Raw genomic sequence first — 19,546 nt, 5'->3', positions numbered from 1 at the left:
GAGAGAGAGAGAGAGAGAGAGTGTGTGTGTGTGTGTGAGAGCATAAGGAATGAGAGTGTGGCTCTTGGAGTCTTAGTCCCGCATCAAATAGAAGAAGAAACTAACAAGTGCACTTCTTCTTTAAGTAGAGAGGAACAATAAAATTTTTGGTGGCCTCTTGGACACATGTGAAGTTGTTATCTCCATTATAATTCCAATTGCAATCGATCTGGTTAGTCCGATTCTCACCTTGGAATCGCAAACTGGACCGCCGCCCGTGGGAATCACCCAAAATCGACGATCGGTCTAGTTCGGTTCCGATTCAGGCAGTTCCCAATTTGGATTGTTCTTGTTGCACACCCCTACTCTCTAGTACCATAACTTCGAACACCGGGGAGCCGGTTTTATTAGTTGGTCAAGGGAATTTTCATCATTTACTTTTTCTTATTTTCTTTCATTTTTCCTTTTTCTTCAAAAAAAGCTATAAAAAAAAAACAAAGGCTAAAATTGGGAAAAAAAAATTACAGGTAGTAGAGCTACCAGCCCTCCCTCGCCTTTGGTCGCCACCTCATCACTCGTGGAGCATCTGCCATGGGTAGCAGGGTCGCCGATGCCTTGTTAAGGGTTGGCATCCCTTGCTAACCAGAGGCGAGGGCTTGCCAGGAAGGAGCCGCAACCCTCTCCCAAATTTGGGTGAGGGTCATCGGCCCTCCCTCTAGTCTAGGCAAGGCTTGCCATCCCTTGCCAAGGCGCTAGTGACCTTGCTAGCCATGATCGACAACCCATCAACAACGGGGTGGCAGCCACAGGCAAGAGGGCTGCCTTTTTTTTTTTTTTTTTTTTTCAAATATGTGTTTTCTCTTCTTCTTTTTTTAAAGTTTTAATCTTTTTTTAGTTTGTTGTTTTTATGGAAAGAACAAAAAAATAAAAAAGGGAAGAAAATAAGAAAATGTAGAGGACAAAAATGCCCTTGAATAGCCGGTAATGTTAGGTTTTTCGTTGAAACCGATATGATCACTTCAGGCTATTATTTGAGAAAATAAGGGCACTTCAAACTCTAAACAAGGTTCACTTTAGGCTCATATTTGAGAAATTGATGGCGCTTTGAGTTCTTTTGAAATTTTCACTTATTTCAATTAGTTCCTTTCTATCTTTTGAACAAGGTGAAAATATAGGAGGGACATTTTAGCACAAATTCTCGCGTCAACTAAACATCTGGTAATGACCCAATTTTGCGTGGACTTGGCTGCAAAGGCAAATTTTTCCCACATCTTGCTGTGATGTAATCTGGCAACCACTTCAGTTCAAAATTATCAAAATTGGTATCGAAGGTTAAATTTGACTAAAAAAATTATGAAAGTTAAAGGATCTAAATAGATATGTTAAAGTTCAATTGCTCAACTAAAAGAGTATGTATATTCGGGGAAGAAAAGTATGAGGAAAGACATTTTCGCACTAACTTGTCCCCAAGAGCAAGTCTTCTTTTTCCCACTTCGTACCCTAGAACAGTTTGACGAAGACGTCAGCTCAAATTTATTAGGATTGGTGGCAGGTGTTGACACATAATTTTGGAAAAATAAAATTGCATTTTGAACAAGTAAAAAAAGAAAAAAAATGAAAATGGAGAAAATTGATTTGATTATGCAAGGAAATATGAGATTCTGATTAATGTCCGGATTTTGTTAAATGTAGCAACAATTTTGAAATCAAGTGAAAAATGGACAAGAATTGAGGTGATTGTCAAATCATACAGATTTGATTTAACGTGACAAGAAATAGTAACTCAGAAAATGCCATGTAAAAATATCGTTTCGAATTACTAGAAAAGAGAGGCTCATTTTCATGAAAAAAAGAGGCGAATTCGAAAAATTTCAGAGGCGAATTGAGAGGAAAATTCGTGAAAAAGAGAGAAGAAAAGCTTGAGGAGAGAATTCGTGAGGAAAAAGAGAAAAAGAAAAAAGAGAAAGAAAGAGTGAGAGAGAAGAGACGTGAGTGCAGAAAGGGGCAGAGAGAGGACGTGCGAATAGACAGAAAAGAGTAAAAAAAAAAAAAAAAAAAAAAAAGAAGGAAAAGGAAAACAGGTCTTCTTCTTCGAGGGGGAAGCTCCTTGCTGCCGTCGTTCGCCCAGACCGCCTACGCGTCGTAGCAGCCGCTCCCGGCGACCTGCAATTCCGACCCAGCAGCTAGCAACGCCCCTGCCTCCGAGCGCCTCCGCCTCCGGGCACCGTCGCCGCGGTTGCACCTTCGCTCGACACCGCGAGCATTGTCACTGCTCATCCCCGCGTCCGCCACTCTCCCTACCCCGATCGTCGCTGCGGCTGCCCCTTTCCTTCCGGCGAACCCACATCGCTGACGTTGTTGCACCGCAACAGCATCTCCGTCGCTCGCCCGCAGCAGTTGCCGACGCTCCCTCTGCTTCCGCCTGCGCATCTGTTCGGGCCAGCACCTCTGCGCCATCTTGCTGGTCGCCGCCCCTCGCCTGAGCGACCACCAGCAGCTCGCTCGAGTGCCGCCACTGCAGCCACGCCTCCCTTCGCCAGCAGCCCGAGCTGATTGCCGCACCTCCGCGCCCCTGCAGCAGCCCGCGACGCCATTGTTCGCTGCCATTGCTGCTCCCGCCGCCTCACCAGCGCCTGCACCAGCGACGTCCGCAGCTCCGCCCCCAGCGTCGGTCACGGCGTCCCACCAGCCGCCGGAGATCTCTCTCACCCACGAGCTCACTGCCGACGCCGACGCCTGCGCCACCTCCGCTCCGTTCAAACGCCGCTGCCCTGCGACAACCAGCGCCCGACACCCACGGTAGCCCATCGTCCTGCAAATCGAGGCCACAAGCGACACCCGCGACATCTACTCGCCGCGCCACCGCCGCTCCGCCGTTGCTGCCCAACCCCTCGCGCCGATCACCGTTGCTCGAGCTCCCCCACGTCACCCCTGCACCTGGACCTCTGCTCGCTCCTGCTGTTGCCGATCCGGTCGTCACCCCCGACGCCCGCGTCAACAGCCCGCGCTGTCTCCACGCCACTCACCACCGCGCGTCCGCTCCTCACCCGTGCCTACACCGGCTCCGCGTCGCCGCGATCCCGCGCCCTCGCCGTTCAGCAAGCCGCCCCTCCGCCAGAGCGCCCGCGTCACAGCTCGAGCGCCCACGTCATAGCCGCTCCACCAGCAGCGAGAAGCGTTGAGTCCTTAGGTGGTTTATTTTTATTTTTATTTTATTTTACTTATTTTAAGTTTCGTTATTATTGTTTAAGTTAGAATGTGGTTTGTCAATGTTAATATTTGTGCATTTTGTAGGCATTATCCGCAAGGATTTTGTCGGAATTATTATAATTATTAATTTTATCCTCGGATTATTTTTTAATTATATTAATTTTTGGGCTTTTTGATAGAATTTTAATTGTTAAATCATTATAATTATTAATTTGATCCGTAAGACTTTGGATTAGATTTTTAATTATTTTGACATCTTTGTCGTGATAATTAGGGTTAGAATAATCGTTAATTTGACCTGTGAGATAACATGTTATTTTTTTTATTATTTTAATCCTTTATTTTTGTTGATAGTTTAGATTTAATATTTATTTAATAATTAAAATATAAAAAAATCAAAAAAATCAAAATTCTGCATGAGCATATAGGTTTAGTAAATCAAACATGTAGGTTTAGTACATTAGAATTTTATTAGGATTATATTTTTAGGGTTGCACTTTTAGAAATAAGTTAGGGTTGGACCTAAATTAATTTTTTAGATAATGATCGCACATTTTAATTATCTCATCTTTCAAAAAATAGTTTTCTAAGATAGGATAGGGTTTAAGTCAAATTAATCCCTAGAATAAATTAGAAAATTATCCTTTTAGATAGTTTATTAGGGTTTTTATTAATTCTGAAAAATACAAAAAAATATGAGATGCATATTAAGTAGTTTGCATAATAGGATCATTTGATTAGAATTTTTTTATTAGTAAAGTTAGGTCATGTAGTTAAAATGCATGCTTTATTTTAAAAAATTCCAATTTTAAGAAACCCCCCAAAAAAAAAAAGATTGCTTGCTTTGTGTGATGCAATTTATTTATTTATTATTTTTATTTGAATGTTTTAATAATGGATGAGCACCCGTGTGGTCACCACATTTGTATGATAGTAATTTAGGTTAAAATAAATCAGCTGCCTGCAAAAAACATTTTTGAAAATTAAAAAGAAATGGTACCGAAAAGGCATTAGAGAAATCTAGTGTAACCAAGTCTCCGTACCTTTAGTCTCTGGTTCGTAGGAGTAAAATAATTCTCCCATTATTTTACTTAGATGTCTAATCGACCTATCGTAAACCGATTAGTGGCGACTCCTAAATAATAATCTTTTGCATGTTAAATATTTGAACATTAAGTCGTGAATTGGTATGGGCTTGGGAAAGCCCGAGCTAAGTTTAAAGACTTAATAGTCCATTAACCTAGTTTTAGGTAGTGCACCCGAAATTTAGGTCGCGACAGCAAGGGCTGTACTTGATTAGATTAATTGAAAGTTCAAGACCTTAACTCGAAAAAAGCACATAAATTAAGAGACGAAAAGTCGAATTTTCTGTTGAAGAGATAGTGGATTCACACTGTTCATCTTAGAATTCTGGCAAGTTTTCAAATCAATTATTTTTTCCTTTCCTTTCTTTTTTCCCTAGTATAACGTGGAGCCAATGTTTACTAGCCAAAGTTTCGCGTGGATGGAGTAGCCCATTACTTTACAAATTTCATTAATTTATGTTCTATGACATGCCCTTCATTAAGCATGGATAGGCCCGTGACTTTCATTATGAATCGGTAGGTCATGGAAAAATTTGTCCACGTCCACACTAGCTATGCTATATAGGACGGATGACGTCCACATAAGCGATATCTAGCTAAAATTAACAAAATGAATTTAATTGGCAAAACGTGAAAATTGTTTAGAACTCAATTCGCATGAGTTAAAAAATTTATGACCGAATTGGAAAAAAGTGTAATAAGTTTAGGACTTTTCAAACCATTTTTCCCTATATTGATAAATAACATGAAATGGCATAATATTTTTTTCATGAAATCATCAAACCTTTTATAACACCAACTTGACATGTCGCATTTGAATTTTCCAATTCATTTTTGTAATAGATTATCCTATATCGCTATGACATATCAGAGTCATATGAATTTTCCCATAATTTTGTAAAGGATGAGTCAGTAAAAACGTATTCTAACATCACAAAATTCTATAGAAAAAAAGAACCTTTCAATGATTTTAAATAAAGTTAAAGAGTTTTTTTTTTTTTTTTGGGTAGGAATAATTAGTATATTGGGGCAAGACCAAACTTTACAAAAGATCGAGGCACCAAAAATTTACACTCAAGATGAGATAGATCATTATGAGTGGAAGAATGCCAAGATGTAAAAGTGAAAGCAAGAAAGAGCAAAGACGGCAAGGACAACCGTTAGCCAGAGACAATCGGAAAAGGCTAAATGCCTAAAAGACTAGAAGCATAGGCACGGCATAAACAATCGGCAGCTAGATACAACACGCACACAATGAGCAGGCATGAGGGAAAGACACCCCGGCGGAGGCTGCAACAACCTTGAGTGAGAGGCAAAGCGAGAAGAGCCACCAGGCACTAAGGAATCCTCGGGTAGGAGGATCAAGGTATCTAGAAGAGAAGATAATTGGGTCACAACCCCAGTTGCACGCCAACCTCTTGTTCCGAGTAGAATCCTCTACATTCCTGAAGGTGAGAGCTTTGTCTTTGACAACTTTGGAAAGATGATTCTTCATGGCCGGGACGGAAAGGGGCTCATCTCTAAAGAGAATAGTGTTCATGTTCTTCCAAATGATATGACAAAGCGCCCCAAAAGAAAAACGAGCAATGCTCTTATAAAAATCCTTGCCCGTCAGCAAGGTAGTGGCCCAATGAAGATTTTCAGCCCAAGACCTGTTGCACCAAGGAATATTGCATCTGGCCGCCCAAAAGAAAGCAATGTCGGCCGTGACACGACACCCAAAAAAGAGATGGTCCATATAATCAGGCACTTCATTGCAAAAAGGACAGGATCCACCATCAATCCTACCATTAGACAGTAGAAGAGCCTGGGTAGGAAGCCTACCCTTTGCCATAATCCAAAGGTTGAACTGATACCTAGGCATGATGGCACTGTTCCAGACGAGAGCATGCCGGAAGACACGGGGCTTCTTCCGCCTCAAGGCCTCCCAATGGTAAGAGTTCATATGTGTAGGTTTTTAAACATTCAGACTAATCAACGTTAAATAATAGTTATATTTTTAAAAAATTAAACACAAAGGTCCTACTTCTAAATACAAGTTTGTGAGTTAGTTTCAATCTATCACTATTGTCGTTAATTTAGTACAAACTTATCTCTGCTCTTTTGCCATATTTTTCGTCATTTCTTATTAAATGAGCCGGCAGAAATATAATCCTTTTTCTCATCGTTCTAATAACCAACCTTTCCCCGCACTTCGCAGGGGTGGGACGAGTATAGAGATGTGACTTCCCTAGTGCTTGCTCATTCGGATCCTATAAATTGGATTTTTATGATCAATTCAAGAAAGTCTTTTAAAATCGTTGATTTTTTAGATTTCGTGTTTACATTTATACTCATAAAAATAAATCACTTTTTAAATTATATGCTCCTTAAGTGAAGAATTTTACATTTAACTTAAGATGATCTCTATGAAATTATCTTTCATGTAAGATACCATATTAGTTTAAAGAAAAAGTAGTTTCAAAAGCTCTTGGTAACTCACTTAAATTGCAAGCTAATGTCTGGAAGAGCATGGGAAGTGGCATCTCCTTGGTGACTCGAACACAAATACAAATTTTCCAAGAAAAGCACAAACTTGATATGACTACACTCGAAATTGACATGTTTTCGTAAATTTTAAAGAAGAAACAATTTGTAATCAATCATGGTGTAACATTGGTCTACCAACCGAAAATGACATAAATAACCAACATGAATATCTTGACACTACACAAATTGCTAATGCTCTGTTATGAAAGTTCCATCGAATATACATTCAAATGAACAAAAGCAAGGCTTTTTCTACCTGTGAACCAGGAGAACCTTTATTCCAATCTTCTTGGTTTCCATGGACAACAAAATATTTTACAACGCCGTCCACGATGTATATTAATTGGCTTTTCAATAGTATCTACTCATCTCAATTACGTCTCTATATTACAACAGAACATTCATTCATTGCTGATGCATATATGGACAAACACAGGTTAGAATCTTCAAAAGAATTATAACTTTCATGAGCAAGAACACAACATCTCCATATTACTATAGCTAATAAACATAGATCAGAATCTTCACATATGCATGTATAACTTTTCTCAATGATCTACTTAAAGACAAAGCATTAAATATCTAGCTACATAATTTCTTGTCTGCCAGAGCTTTCCTCATCTTTTTCCATCCTTTGGCCATTTTCTTGGAGCAGCACAAGAACCACGTCCTCTTCTCATCAATGATCAAGTTCTCTATCACAATACCAACCGAAAACCCAACTCCGGCACCAACCAGCATGATTCTCCAATCCAAGTTGAAGAGACAATCTTCTTCATTATCCACTTTGAAAGATGGTGGTGGTGGAGCATCCTCACCATTTGTGCATTTATTTGGCAAGGGGCTTCCACACAAACCATTATTCATCGCAAATGAACTACTCTCGAATGTATCAAATTGCGTTCCAAGTGGTATTGGTCCCGATAGATGATTGTGAGAGATATTGAAAACCGAAAGAAATGTGAGGCGGGCTAGTTGTTGAGGAATCTCTCCCACAAGATTGTTCCGGGAAAGATCCAGTGCTTCGAGCACTGTCAGATTGGCCAAGGAAGGAGGGATGCTACCATTGAAGAGGTTGTTTGATAGGTTGAGCATGCGAAGTGATTCTAGATCTCCAATGAGTTCAGGAATGAACCCTTCAAACTTGTTGTTGGAGAGGTCAATTGCGATGAGGACATCTGGAATCTTCGCATATTCCCTTTTCACGCCCTTATTCATCAATTTCATCGCATAAGTCGTACTTATATAGAATGAAGCATGAGGAGGCATTTCAAAAATATCCAAATATGCCAAATTATCTTGACCAACCATGACCTTCATGGCGTGGCAACTCTTCAACAAGTTGGAAGGAAATTCGCCATTGAAGCTGTTGTTGGAAATGTCCAAGATGTGTAAACTGGTGAAGTTGAGCTGGCTTAGCTTAGATTCTATGGGACCATGGAAATTATTGGACCGCAAGCCAATTACTTTTAGGTAGGTCAATTCCGATAGCCAAAATGGGAACGTATCATTAATTTGGTTGTCACCAAGATTCAAATACTCCAGCATTCTGCAATTTCCTAAAGATCTCGGAACAATACCACTTAGTTGGTTTTCTCTGAGGTCAATCATCCTCAATGCACAATCATCTAAGTAAACGTGAGGAATCATGCCATCCAATTTATTTCTCGCAAGATTCAATAAAATCAAAGGATGAATACTTCCCAAACAAGGGGGAAGTGTGCCATTCAGAGTATTGTTGGACAAATCGAGCACAGTAAGAGAGCTCACTTCACATATGGATGTTGGAACTTCCCCAAATAGGAAATTGTTGGAGATGTTATATGCGATGACCGAGGGAGGTGGGACAGGGAGGGTTGTTTTTAGCAAGTTAGAACTAATGTCAAGATAGTCCAAGTTCGGCAAAGAAAGATTGGTTTGGTTATTTTCAAAGCCGGTTAAAAGATTGTGAGAAAGATCTACATGCCTGAGAGATTCTTTGCTATTGTTCCACATCCCTCTAGGAATGGTCCCTTGAATTCTGTTGTGTTGTAGGTATAACCCCTCCAATTTGCTCAAGTAGCCTATAAACTGTGGGAACTCCGTCAAGTTGCATGAATCCAGCTCTAAGTTGATAAGCTTCGACGTAGTGGCGTTGATGAATGACTTGGTGAAAGATATGTTATTGTTGGATAGAACTAAGCGTCTCAAGTTCTTGAGTGCGAATAGATCATTCACATTGAGAACGCCATTGAGATTAAGCGACTCCAGATTAAGCACATAGAGATCCTTTAGATTCCGCAATGGGCCCAGAATATCATTGTGCAAGTTGTCACTAGAAAAGTCAAACCAATTACCTACCAAACAGAAAGAAAAGAAAAAAAAAAGACACAAGACAAAAGAGCGTTAGTTAACCCCATCAATTTCAATTTCCTTTCTCTCTTTGGCTAAATAATCTCATCGCCTGAAAATATTAGATCAAAGTCATTATGCACTAGCCCACTCAGACAAATAGGCATTGGAGGGGCCCACCGTAAAAAATCGGAAAGTCTCTCTCGATCTCCTCCTCTCTGCACTGATCTTTCGAGCTCCACTACTGCTCACTCCCTCCTGGACCACCGCCAAAACCTCTGCCGCAACAGCCAACGGCCACGGGAAAAACCAGAGACAGGGACTTCCTCCTCCGCCTCGAGGCCTACCTCAACAATGCTCTCAAGATCTCCAGGTATGCCACAAAGATCATCCTATCCTCCTCCCTCCTTCCCAAAACCCTAACCCTCCATCGCCGTCTTAGGAGCTTCGAGTCCAGCATCGGCCTAAGCCGAAAGGCCTTCCGGCTGGCCTAGTTGTCGAGGACGTGAACGCTTTCCGAGCCTCGCACCTCGACTCTGGGCAGGACCCAATCCTCTCCCCCATTGCCTATGGCGACGAGGGGACATACTACATCATCGAGTAGTTCGTCTGATTCGCGAAATCGGGCTTCATCGATGGCCACCACTCGCGTGTTCAATCAGCGCGTAGGCCGAGTTCTTCGGGTACAGTGGGAGCGTCAATCTGAAACTTAGGGATTTGAGGAGGTTGCAGGAGGACGAGATGCACGTCGATCCAACCATCAAGATCACAACGTCCAGGGGGATTAATTGAGGAAGTTTTTTTTTTTTTCTTTCGGTCAAAAAATTGAGGAAGTTGAGGGAGAAGAAGTTGATGAAGAAGCTGTTCGTGGTTCAGAACCTAGCTGAACTTGTCGAGCTAGAAGGCCTTACAGCTCAAGCCCTTGCCGGAATCGAAGCTCTTGAGGCGGCGATGGTAGTTTTGCTTGCGGCTGTCGCAGTGGGGGTTTTGGTCATGGTCGAGGTGGGAGCAAGCAGCGACGGAGCTCGAGAGATCAGGTTCCATGGAGTTGTAGATGGAGGAGGAAAGAGATCCGTCCAAACCGGCAAAGAGAGACGTACGATGGTGGGGCCCCCATAATGCCACTTGTCGTCCATTGAGTGGGCTAGTGCATAGATGACGTCACAATTGCGCTTAATATAACCAAAAAGAAACTATTACCTGAAATGTCCAAGCTAGTGAGTTTTGTCAAGTTGACCACCCACTCCAAAAAATCACCGCTCAAGTTATTGTCAGAGAGATATAGCTTCGATAGCTGGGTAAGATTAGCAAAGGAAACAGGGACTGGACCTTGCAAGTTATTGTTAGAGAGTTGTAGCTCCAATAGCTGGGTAAGATTAGCAAAGGAAACAGGGATTTGACCTTGCAAGTTATTTGCGTAAAAGTCCAGTATAGTGAGATGAGAAAGATTACCCATTGAAGAGGGAAGCGATCCTGAGAAATAGCAATTCTCGGCTCTTAACTCATTCAAGAGACTAAGATTTCCAATCAAAGAGGGTATTTCTCCCGAGAAGTTGGTCCAGGAAACTTCCAAGGATTTCAATGGAGAACCCCAGTGTGGCTTGGGAAAAAACCCAGAAAGGTCATAATTGTCAGCAACGGAAAGGACTTCTAAGTTTGGCAACTGGAAAATGCTGACCGGAAAGTTTCCACTCAATTCACAAGATACTAGCCTGAGCAATGTCAAGGAAGAGAAATTCGCTAGCATAGGTGGCAAAGGTGATAACAAGCTTACCCGAGAAAGATCAAGTTCTTTTAGCCCAGTCAAGTTATGAACGAAGCCACCCATGTTGGGCATACGAAGTGTCTCATCCCAATAAGTTGATAAATCGAGAGAAACTAACTTGGAGAGTTGCGAGATATCGCGAGGGATTTCACCGGAGAAGTTGGAGGAGGAGAGATTAAGGTATTGTAACTTTGAAAGATTGCTGAAGCCATACGGAATCGAGGAGAAGTTGAAGTTGTTGAAAGCGAGATTGAGCGACTCCATGTGAACGAGTCGAAAGAGAGTGGTGTTAGGACTCATGGTGCCGAGAGACAAGCTGCTACTGAGGTTGAGGGCGATCACTCGGCCGGTGACTTCATCACATTCAACGCCGTCCCATGAACAACAATCTCCACTTCCATCCAGTGACCAGGAATGGACTTTTGGATGAATGCATCGCCAATCTGTCGTGTTGGTTCTGAAACTTCTCTTGAATTCCATCAAGGCAAAGCTCTCGTCCGCATGACAAAGTACCTCAGCAAACCTAGTACGAAAGAGAGACAGCAAGAATATCCAAGTAAGCAGCAGATATAATGATAAGGCTGCCATATTTTCTGCTTTTGTTTCTGTTATTGTGGTTACTGAAGTGAGTTTTCGAGGGAGAGTGCAACGTAGAAGGTTTTTATAGGCAGCAACAATTGGTTCTGGCAATGGAAATTTCTTGCTACTTGGCCATTCATAGTGCTTGACCTCAGAACTTTAAATGATTTACGTATGCCTTCTGTATGGGTTTGAAAACTGCAGGATCTTAGACGTATAAACATTTCTTTTATTATATAGGGCACAAGCGCAGTGGCTTGGCATTCTCCTTTTATCCATATTTCTCCGTCATACTTTTAATATAGAATCCATCTATTTCTTTTGGTGACATATTGGAAATTGGCAACAAGCTCCCATGTAAATAGTTCATGTCGTTTGACTTGACTCATAGCTTCATGGCTAAATTTCAAGTACAAATGTTGTTCATAGTTGTTTGTTCAACAACATGGGTTGCTTGTGCAGACTTCCATCAATAATCCATTTATAGGTGAGTTGCTTGTTCAACTCACCTATACATCTGTTTCAAGTGTGAAATGAGAAACACCCAATTTAACATAAAAGTATCGAAAAAAATATCAACACAATCAGAACATAAAAAGATGAAAGATCAAATTATATTATTGACATAGATGGCTGTGCACTCAGAATAATCAAATAAAGACTTTGAAATAAGTGGGTACTGCACCTTTATTAGATAAAAGCAGGGCATAGAAGAAAAAAAAAAGTCGTATGTGCGCATGTGCACGAATGAACAGAAACAGAGAGAGTTATGTGCGTGTGCATGTATGTGAACAAAATATATATGAGCCATGATTAAATTTCTTAACAATCTAATGTATTTTTGCTACCTATAATCCATATTGTTTTTGAATTAACTTTTCTGCAAAAAGGTTGGCTTAGTTTTATTTTTGTGCTGCATTAGTGTTATCTTTGTTCATGTTTTCATTTCGTAAACCTTTCTATTTGATTCAAATTTATAAAAAGAGCAGATACGGCTCTAAAGGGGGCAACATGAAGACATTGATTTTATGGAAAAATCTTAAGTCGCACACCTCATTCAAGACTGCAACACTAAACTGAGGGCTATGAAGAGGGTAAAAACTTGCTATTCTTCAAGCTTTCATTAGCCATTATTAAGAGACATTAGACAGCAAAAGAAATCACAGTAAAAACAGTACATTAAGTTCTTCTTTGACTGGACAAAACTCAAAAGCAAGCGTCCACATAATTTCCGAGGGTGAAATAATTTCTCTTATTTTGAGGTAACTTCTATCTACAATTCATGTTCTAATTGGTTCTGGCAATGGAATTATCTTGCTATTTGGCCATTCGTAGTGCTGGACCCCAATACTTTAAACTGATTTTAGGTATGCCTTCTGTATGGGTTTGAAGACTGCAGGATGTTAGGCGCATGAACATTTCTTTCGTTATGTAGGGCCCGAGAGCAGCAGGGGCTTGGCATTCTCTTTTTTTAATCTATATTTCATACTTTATTAAAAGTATCCATTCTTTTCTTTCAGCGACGTACTGGAAATTGGCGACAAGCTTCCAGGTAATTGTTCATGTCCTTTGATTTGACTCATAACTTCAAGGGTAAATTTTAAGTACAAAAGTTGTTCATAGTTGTTTGTTCATCCATATGGATCGCTTGTGCGTACCTCCATCTAGAAGCCCAATTGTGGACTGATGTGATCCACGATGGGGATGACTTTGATCTATTGATGCAAAGGCCCAATGATACTTTCTCGGAAATGACGAGGAGACTCTAGAGTCCAAGCATAGATGAGGCATCATTTGTCAAAGAAGCTATAATTGAAAATTCACGTGGGAACTAAAAGTTTTGCCGTGCCGTGCTCGTCATTCATTGCTAGTATTATTAGTACGGTCCCCTTCCCATTTCTTTTTCACATAGAAAAGAAAAGAAAAAGACAAACTTGACAAACCTCAAGAAAGAATTTTCTTCCTTACGACAAACCAGTTGTACCAACCTAACCACCGGCATTGATATAACACTTCCCCATCAAGTGTTGAGCTGCCCAAAGACGCAGGTTCTTTGAACCTTCAGTCAATGAAATCAATTTTACGTCCCGTCGTTTAGTGATCAAGAAGGTCTTAAAGGAGGATTCTAGCCTTTTGGCATTTACCCAAGTCAAGAAGAATTTTTGAACATTAGTCGATGGATCTCCAGGGAATTTGGCCACCTGAGAAGAGTAGAGTACTTAGACCTGTCCTTCAATAAATCCAAGGGGGTCATTAGCGAAACAAAAGGCCTCTCTCATTACATAATTTGTGCCACCACCATTGAACCTTCAATTATTCATTGTGTCTCCAAATAAGCAAAGCTGAAAAAATTACCCAGTGATGTATTAGGAAATGAACCTAAATGACATCTATTGACTAATAACTTATTCGGGAAAGGTTTCCCCAAAGATAATAGTTCAGGAGATTACCCCAATGTATTTCTGGAATAAACCAAAAAGGAAAACACAAGAGACTAGTGTGTGACCTCGTGTCCCAAAGAGAATAATTCTTTTCAGTAAATTACACCAATTGCAATCAATTCACGTTGACAAAACCCTCGGATAAGGTCGGAGGATGACTTAAAATAAGAAGCTTTTCTTTATCTCAACGCCTTGTACCTGGAGGCAAACAATATAACTGTGGCATTTCCATAAAGGAAAACATTTACATTATTTTTTCTTGGTGGTTTGTTTGGGGAGGTTAATTTTTTTCCATGTCATACTCTAAAATGATTTGATTGCTACATTAGATCGAGCTTATCAGAACTAGTGCCAAAGATCAAACTCAATTAAAAAATTTATGCAAGTTTAAGGAATTGATTAATTGAATTAAAAGTTCAAGAACTAGATTGAAAAAAAAAAGTGTAAATTAAGGGAGGAAAAGTAAAACTTTACCGCTCGCACATGGTGGACCAAAACAACGGTGCGCTGCTCATTCTGGAAGTCCAAGCAAGTAGTCAAAAGTTGTTTATTTTTTAATTTTTTATCCATCTCTTTTTACCCCTTGTACGACGGGAGAAGAAAAAGCTTCCTAGACAAAACTTTCTTTTGATTTTTTAAATTGTCTTTTGAACAAGGTGGAGGAAACGCGTTTTGGTATTTGATGTAGTTTCGCCTGGGGTTAAATAATTACACTCAAACTTAATATTCTTTAAGGACTCATATTTTGGCATTGACTTGTGTGCTCGAACATTGGCATGGTTGATTAGAAAAATTATGCAAATTTAAAGACTTGATTAGATAAATTCTAAGAACATGGACTTGACTGTAAAAGAAAAAAAAAAATACTATGTTTGAACTTATCAAAATTTGTCTTTTGATGGTTGAAAATAAGGACGTGTATTTTGGCACTTCATAGAAGCTTGGTGTGGACTTAATTATTATACTCAACCTATATATTCATTTGAGGAAACGATTTTTGACACTAGTCCACAAAAGCAAGTTTGTCTTTCCCACTTCGTACTCTAAAATGGTCCGACAAACACGTCAATTCAAATTTATTAGAATCAGTTCTAGGGGCTAGATTTGATTAGATAAATTGAAAGTTGAAAAGACCTTAACCAAAGAAAGCACAAAAATTAAGGGTCAAATTTTCCCTCCAAGAGATAGTGAACGGATGTTCACACCGCTCATCTTGGAATTCCAGGTAAGTTTTTTAAATCCACCTTTTTTTTTTTCTTTTTCCTTTCTTTTTTTTCCCTGGTACAACGTGGATCCGACGCTTCCTAGCCAAAGTTTCACGTGGACGGGCTAGCCTATAACTTTACAATTTCCTTAATTTGTGTTCTAAGACATGCCCTTTATTAAGCATGGAGAAGCCCGTGACATGCTCTTTATGAATCAATAGGTCACAGAGGATCATCCTTACTTGATAAGCAATGCATTTATCAAACTCAAAAACGAATAGGAAAGAGCAGATTTTATTCTGCTCTATACTGAAAATCAACGTGCAATAGCATAACAATTTTTTCAAAGAAATCATCAAACCTTTCATAACACCAACTTAGCATGTCGTGTTTGGACTTTCCATTTCATGCGCATAACAAATTATTCTATATCTTTGTGACATGTTGAGTCATATGGACTTTTTGTTCTCATAATTGATAATTTGGTAAAAATGTGCTTTTAAATCACAAAATTCTATAAAAAAAAAAAACTTTTCAGTGATTTGAAATGAAGTTAAAATTTTGTATACGTAGGTTTTTAAAAAAAATCACTGTTCAGTATTAAATAATTGTTATATTTAAAAAACGTAAAGGTCATTTCTAAATTCTTATAAACCATTGACTTTTCCTTAGTAATTCCTACTTCTAATTACAAGTTTGTGAATCATTTTCAATCTATCACTAATGTCATTTATTGGTACCAACTTAGTAAATTACAAACGCATCTCTCCTCGTTTACCATATCTATTCATTGTTCTTATTAAATGAACTAGCAAAAATATAATCCTTTTCCTCATCGTTCTAATAGCCAACCTTGCCCCGCACTTCGCAAGGTGGGATGAGGATGGAGGTGGAGAATAACAAAATTACATTAAACAAAACAAATCAAGTTACATCTGGAACATAGGAATATTGTTTCCTCCAAGTGGGGCCAAAGCTCAGTGGCCACCATTCCAAAATGAAAAGAATTGGTGGGGGGTTCGAATCCCCACATTCTCAGGAAAGGTTGGGGTAAGGACGATTTAGTTTCAAGTGTGAGTTTCGACTCCCACATCATACAATGAGGCAAAGCAAAGGTCTAAGAGTGAGAGTTAGCGTAGGAGTAAAGTAGGACTAACAAAAAAAAAGAAGTAGGGCCAAAGTGACCACCCAACCAGGCTCGTGACAACACTTGTGTGTATTAAGTAGTAAAAGCCCATTCAAAGAGGACCAAGACGATTTGAACGAGTAGTTAGTCTTTCAATTTGGTCTTAGTCCAAGTCATTTATTCTTACTGAGCAAAATGAATGAACTAGTGGTACTCCCTTTTTCCACGACAATGAAGTCCATCTTAGATAGGTGAATTGCAATCGCGAGAAATTCTCATGTACGGACAAATTGAGTCAAATACCAAGGTGGATGACCCTAAAATGGAATTATGTATTTCAATTGTTATTCTACAACCGTTGAGTTAAACTCTCGGGTCATGCCTTGATACTTGGTATTTGTTTATGCTATGCGTAAATTATGTGATTCAACTTCTTTAGTTGCATCAAATCCTCCCCCTTAACAAAGGCTAAGAAAATAAGAGGTGTATCACCAACCGTCAACGATAACATAAGCAATTAGAGCAATACTTAGAATTATGACGGAGAATTTGAGGCACTTGTCATGTCTATGATCAAAATCCTTGCCGTGTAGGTGAAGTCGATGTTTGTATTTCATCGACTTCGCGTTCAGCGTAAGTCATCAACTGCACCTTGACTCGAAAGTCATCTTCCAAGTCTTCCTCTAGTTGAGAATTTGGGGCGGCGGCATCAATTTGCACGTCAAACACATCTTCTCAATGTAATCTTGTACAAAATTGCCAGTATCCTACTTATTTATGTATATCTATTGGTTAAAAAGAAAAGTTAAAAAAAAGAAGAAGGTTAAAGTATAGCAATTCTTTTGTACCACGCCTCCTAATGTAAGTTTTGGGTTTGCAACTTGACTTTTGAGCCATAACGATCACTCCTACGCAACTTTCCTTTTTTGTAATTTAGCGATGAAGTGGTATCCAGAGGCGCTTTCGTGCACTTCAATTAGTTCATTTTGTTGGGAGATCTTAAGGGTGCATTACATCATATAGACTTGGTGGAATTGGGATTTTATTTCCAGGGTGCTCCCAATAAGGTTTAAGCCCAAGTCTACAAGGAAAGTAGAAAATTTCTGGCCATATGAACCAACTAAATAGAGATAAGACAAAGATCAAATACGTATTGTATTCAATAATTTTATGGATCGTGCGTGATCGGTACTATCATATGTTAAAACATTAACTTTCTAAAAAAAAAAAACTATAGAATGACCCTTGTTTGTCAATTCAAAGTGGCAAAAGTCTTTGTGACTGTTGTTTCACATGCTCATAAACGCGGAACACCCTTTATCTTCGAAGTCGTTCCTTGACTTAGTTTTAGCCACATCATAATAAATAAAATCGATCAATTCCAGTTTTTTTTTTTTTTCATTTGGGCACCCCTGCCGACAGATGTAAAGGGACAATTGCCAGTTTCCCATTACGAGACCGGGCCTGGGATTCGATTAGGCGGCCCAATCGCGGCCTGAAGGCCCATTACGTAGCGGGCCCATTTCTCTCCGGATTCCAGCCCCTCCCCTCGCCCAAGAAAGCACGTCGACCTTCGTCTTGGCGTCGCCTGCTCATCGTGCTCGTGGCTCCTGCTGACGTATATTTTCTAGTAAAAAGGGAAAAATGCGGGTCGAGTTTCCAGCAGAATTCCAACCTGTCTGGAAGTTCACCTGAGCTGAGCGCACACCTTCTCTTCTTCTGTTCGATCTTATCCGTCTCTCTCGACGATGACAGCTTCCAGCTCCGGCGGTTCAATCCTGGTGTCCGGCAATGCTCATAGCTCCCGCTTGCATGATGCGATGTCTCCGAATCTCTGTCTCCTCTCCCGTCCGTGTCATTTCTCTCCTCTTGAATTTCTCTTGCTTTGGGATTTGTAGAGGCCGTTCAGCTCCGGTCCGGGTCACTTTTCATTGATGTTGTATAGTGTAATATACTAAATTAAGGACACTACAAAGCTATATTTTTCGTACGGTGTGAGTATCATAACTTTTTTTTATATCACTTGAGTGCCATAATTTTAGTACGGCACTTATTTGTGTGCCATTGCTTTTTTTTTTCTAATCACTTGAGTACCATATAATTTTTTAATCGATGACTTGAGTTTCATAATTTTTTTTAAAACGTTCACCAAGTGTGATGCCATGTCGGATTTTCGACAATTGGGTAAACGCTTTTTAAAAGTTATGGCAAGTGATTGAATGAAAGTTACGATACTTAAGTGAAAACAGTACATAAATTATGACACTTGTAATATTCTTATTTCCAAGTTTGTGAGTTTAGATTCAATCTATCTCACTCGTGTCATTAAATAATACTTAAATTTCAAAAAACAAATTTTGAAAGCAAAGGTCTTTTCTGAAATCTTATAGATCATTGCCTATTTCCTTAGTAATTCCTACTTCTAAATATATTTCGTGAGTTCAAATTCAATCTATCTCACTCATGTCATTAATCAGTATATATAGTATCCTTTTGTCTCTCCTCTTTTTACTTATTTTTTTGCCATTCTTATTAAAAAAAATCTAAAAACTGTTCTCTCCCCTCTTTTAAGTTGGAAGTAATCATACTCTTTCACTTGAGTCAAGCTTCAAGTCATTAGTGCATAGACCAATAAAGAAACTTCGAAAGTGTGGATATAAATGCAAACATAAATAATGGGTTGAGTCCATAGATGCTTCTCAAGTTAGGGCTAAAAATGTATTCACTTAAACATAAAGTTTTTATGAATTTTGTTGACACTTGAACTTGAACTATCCTATTCAATTCTTTGCCGCATCGAAAATAAGATGTTTGTTTTTTCATTTGTTCAATATGGTGATATTATTTATAATAAAATGATAGCATGGAATATCTTTATATCGTTAAGAGATTAAATTGAACACATAGACTTAAATGAAAAGTTCAAGAATCATATATACATTACAAATTAAAAGTTTAAGGATTACATTACATATTAGATTAAAATTCAAGAATCATTTGTGTCATTATCTCTTCAAGTTTTGTATCATATCATCTTTTATCCTTTGTAGTGCTCGATGAGTAGCTGGCCAGCATGCGTGCATATCACACAGGTACCTTCTGTAGGCATTTTCATCTGAAAAGCTCAGTCGCCGCGTCCCACGGAATGCGTTACGATCCATCTGAATCGAAATTCTTCCGTTCCTTCTGAACGTATCAACTCCTCCTGGAGCAGCACGGAGACGAAGGGCCTCTTCCAACAAACTTCACGTCAATATCGTCCCGGCATCTCTCAATCCGTAGCTGTTTCTAAGTGA

The 19,546-nt window shown here is 39.5% G+C and overlaps 2 protein-coding genes across 2 annotated transcripts; both read right to left on the bottom strand.

Annotated features, from left to right (window-relative positions):
• Positions 1-5,508: 5,508 nt before the first annotated feature.
• On the bottom strand, positions 5,509-6,219 carry LOC120293441. The gene has a single exon (XM_039312763.1). It carries the CDS (start codon positions 6,217-6,219, stop codon positions 5,509-5,511), a length of 711 nt encoding a protein of 236 aa, XP_039168697.1.
• Positions 6,220-7,385: 1,166 nt separating this feature from the next.
• On the bottom strand, positions 7,386-11,487 carry LOC104445906 (receptor-like protein 7). The gene is made up of 2 exons (XM_010059838.3): positions 10,335-11,487; positions 7,386-9,139 (listed from the first exon to the last, which is right to left on the bottom strand). Exons 1-2 carry the CDS (start codon positions 11,485-11,487, stop codon positions 7,386-7,388), a joined length of 2,907 nt encoding a protein of 968 aa, XP_010058140.2.
• Between the last annotated feature and the right edge of the window lie 8,059 nt (positions 11,488-19,546).

The sequence above is a fragment of the Eucalyptus grandis genome, chromosome 5 (assembly GCF_016545825.1).
Source record: "Eucalyptus grandis isolate ANBG69807.140 chromosome 5, ASM1654582v1, whole genome shotgun sequence".
Classification (NCBI taxonomy): Eukaryota; Viridiplantae; Streptophyta; class Magnoliopsida; order Myrtales; family Myrtaceae; genus Eucalyptus; species Eucalyptus grandis.
The sequence above is the reverse complement of the archived record's forward strand: the minus strand, read 5'-3'. Positions and strand labels throughout refer to the sequence as shown.

Excerpts from the sequence above, each read along its gene's own strand:
- LOC104445906 (XM_010059838.3), bottom strand. The coding sequence starts at position 11,487 with ATGGCAGCCTTATCATTATATCTGCTGCTTACTTGGATATTCTTGCTG. Across the intron at positions 9,140-10,334 it reads CACTAGCTTGGACATTTCAG|GTAATTGGTTTGACTTTTCT; the intron begins GTAATAGTTTCT and ends TCTGTTTGGTAG.
- LOC120293441 (XM_039312763.1), bottom strand. The coding sequence starts at position 6,219 with ATGAACTCTTACCATTGGGAGGCCTTGAGGCGGAAGAAGCCCCGTGTC.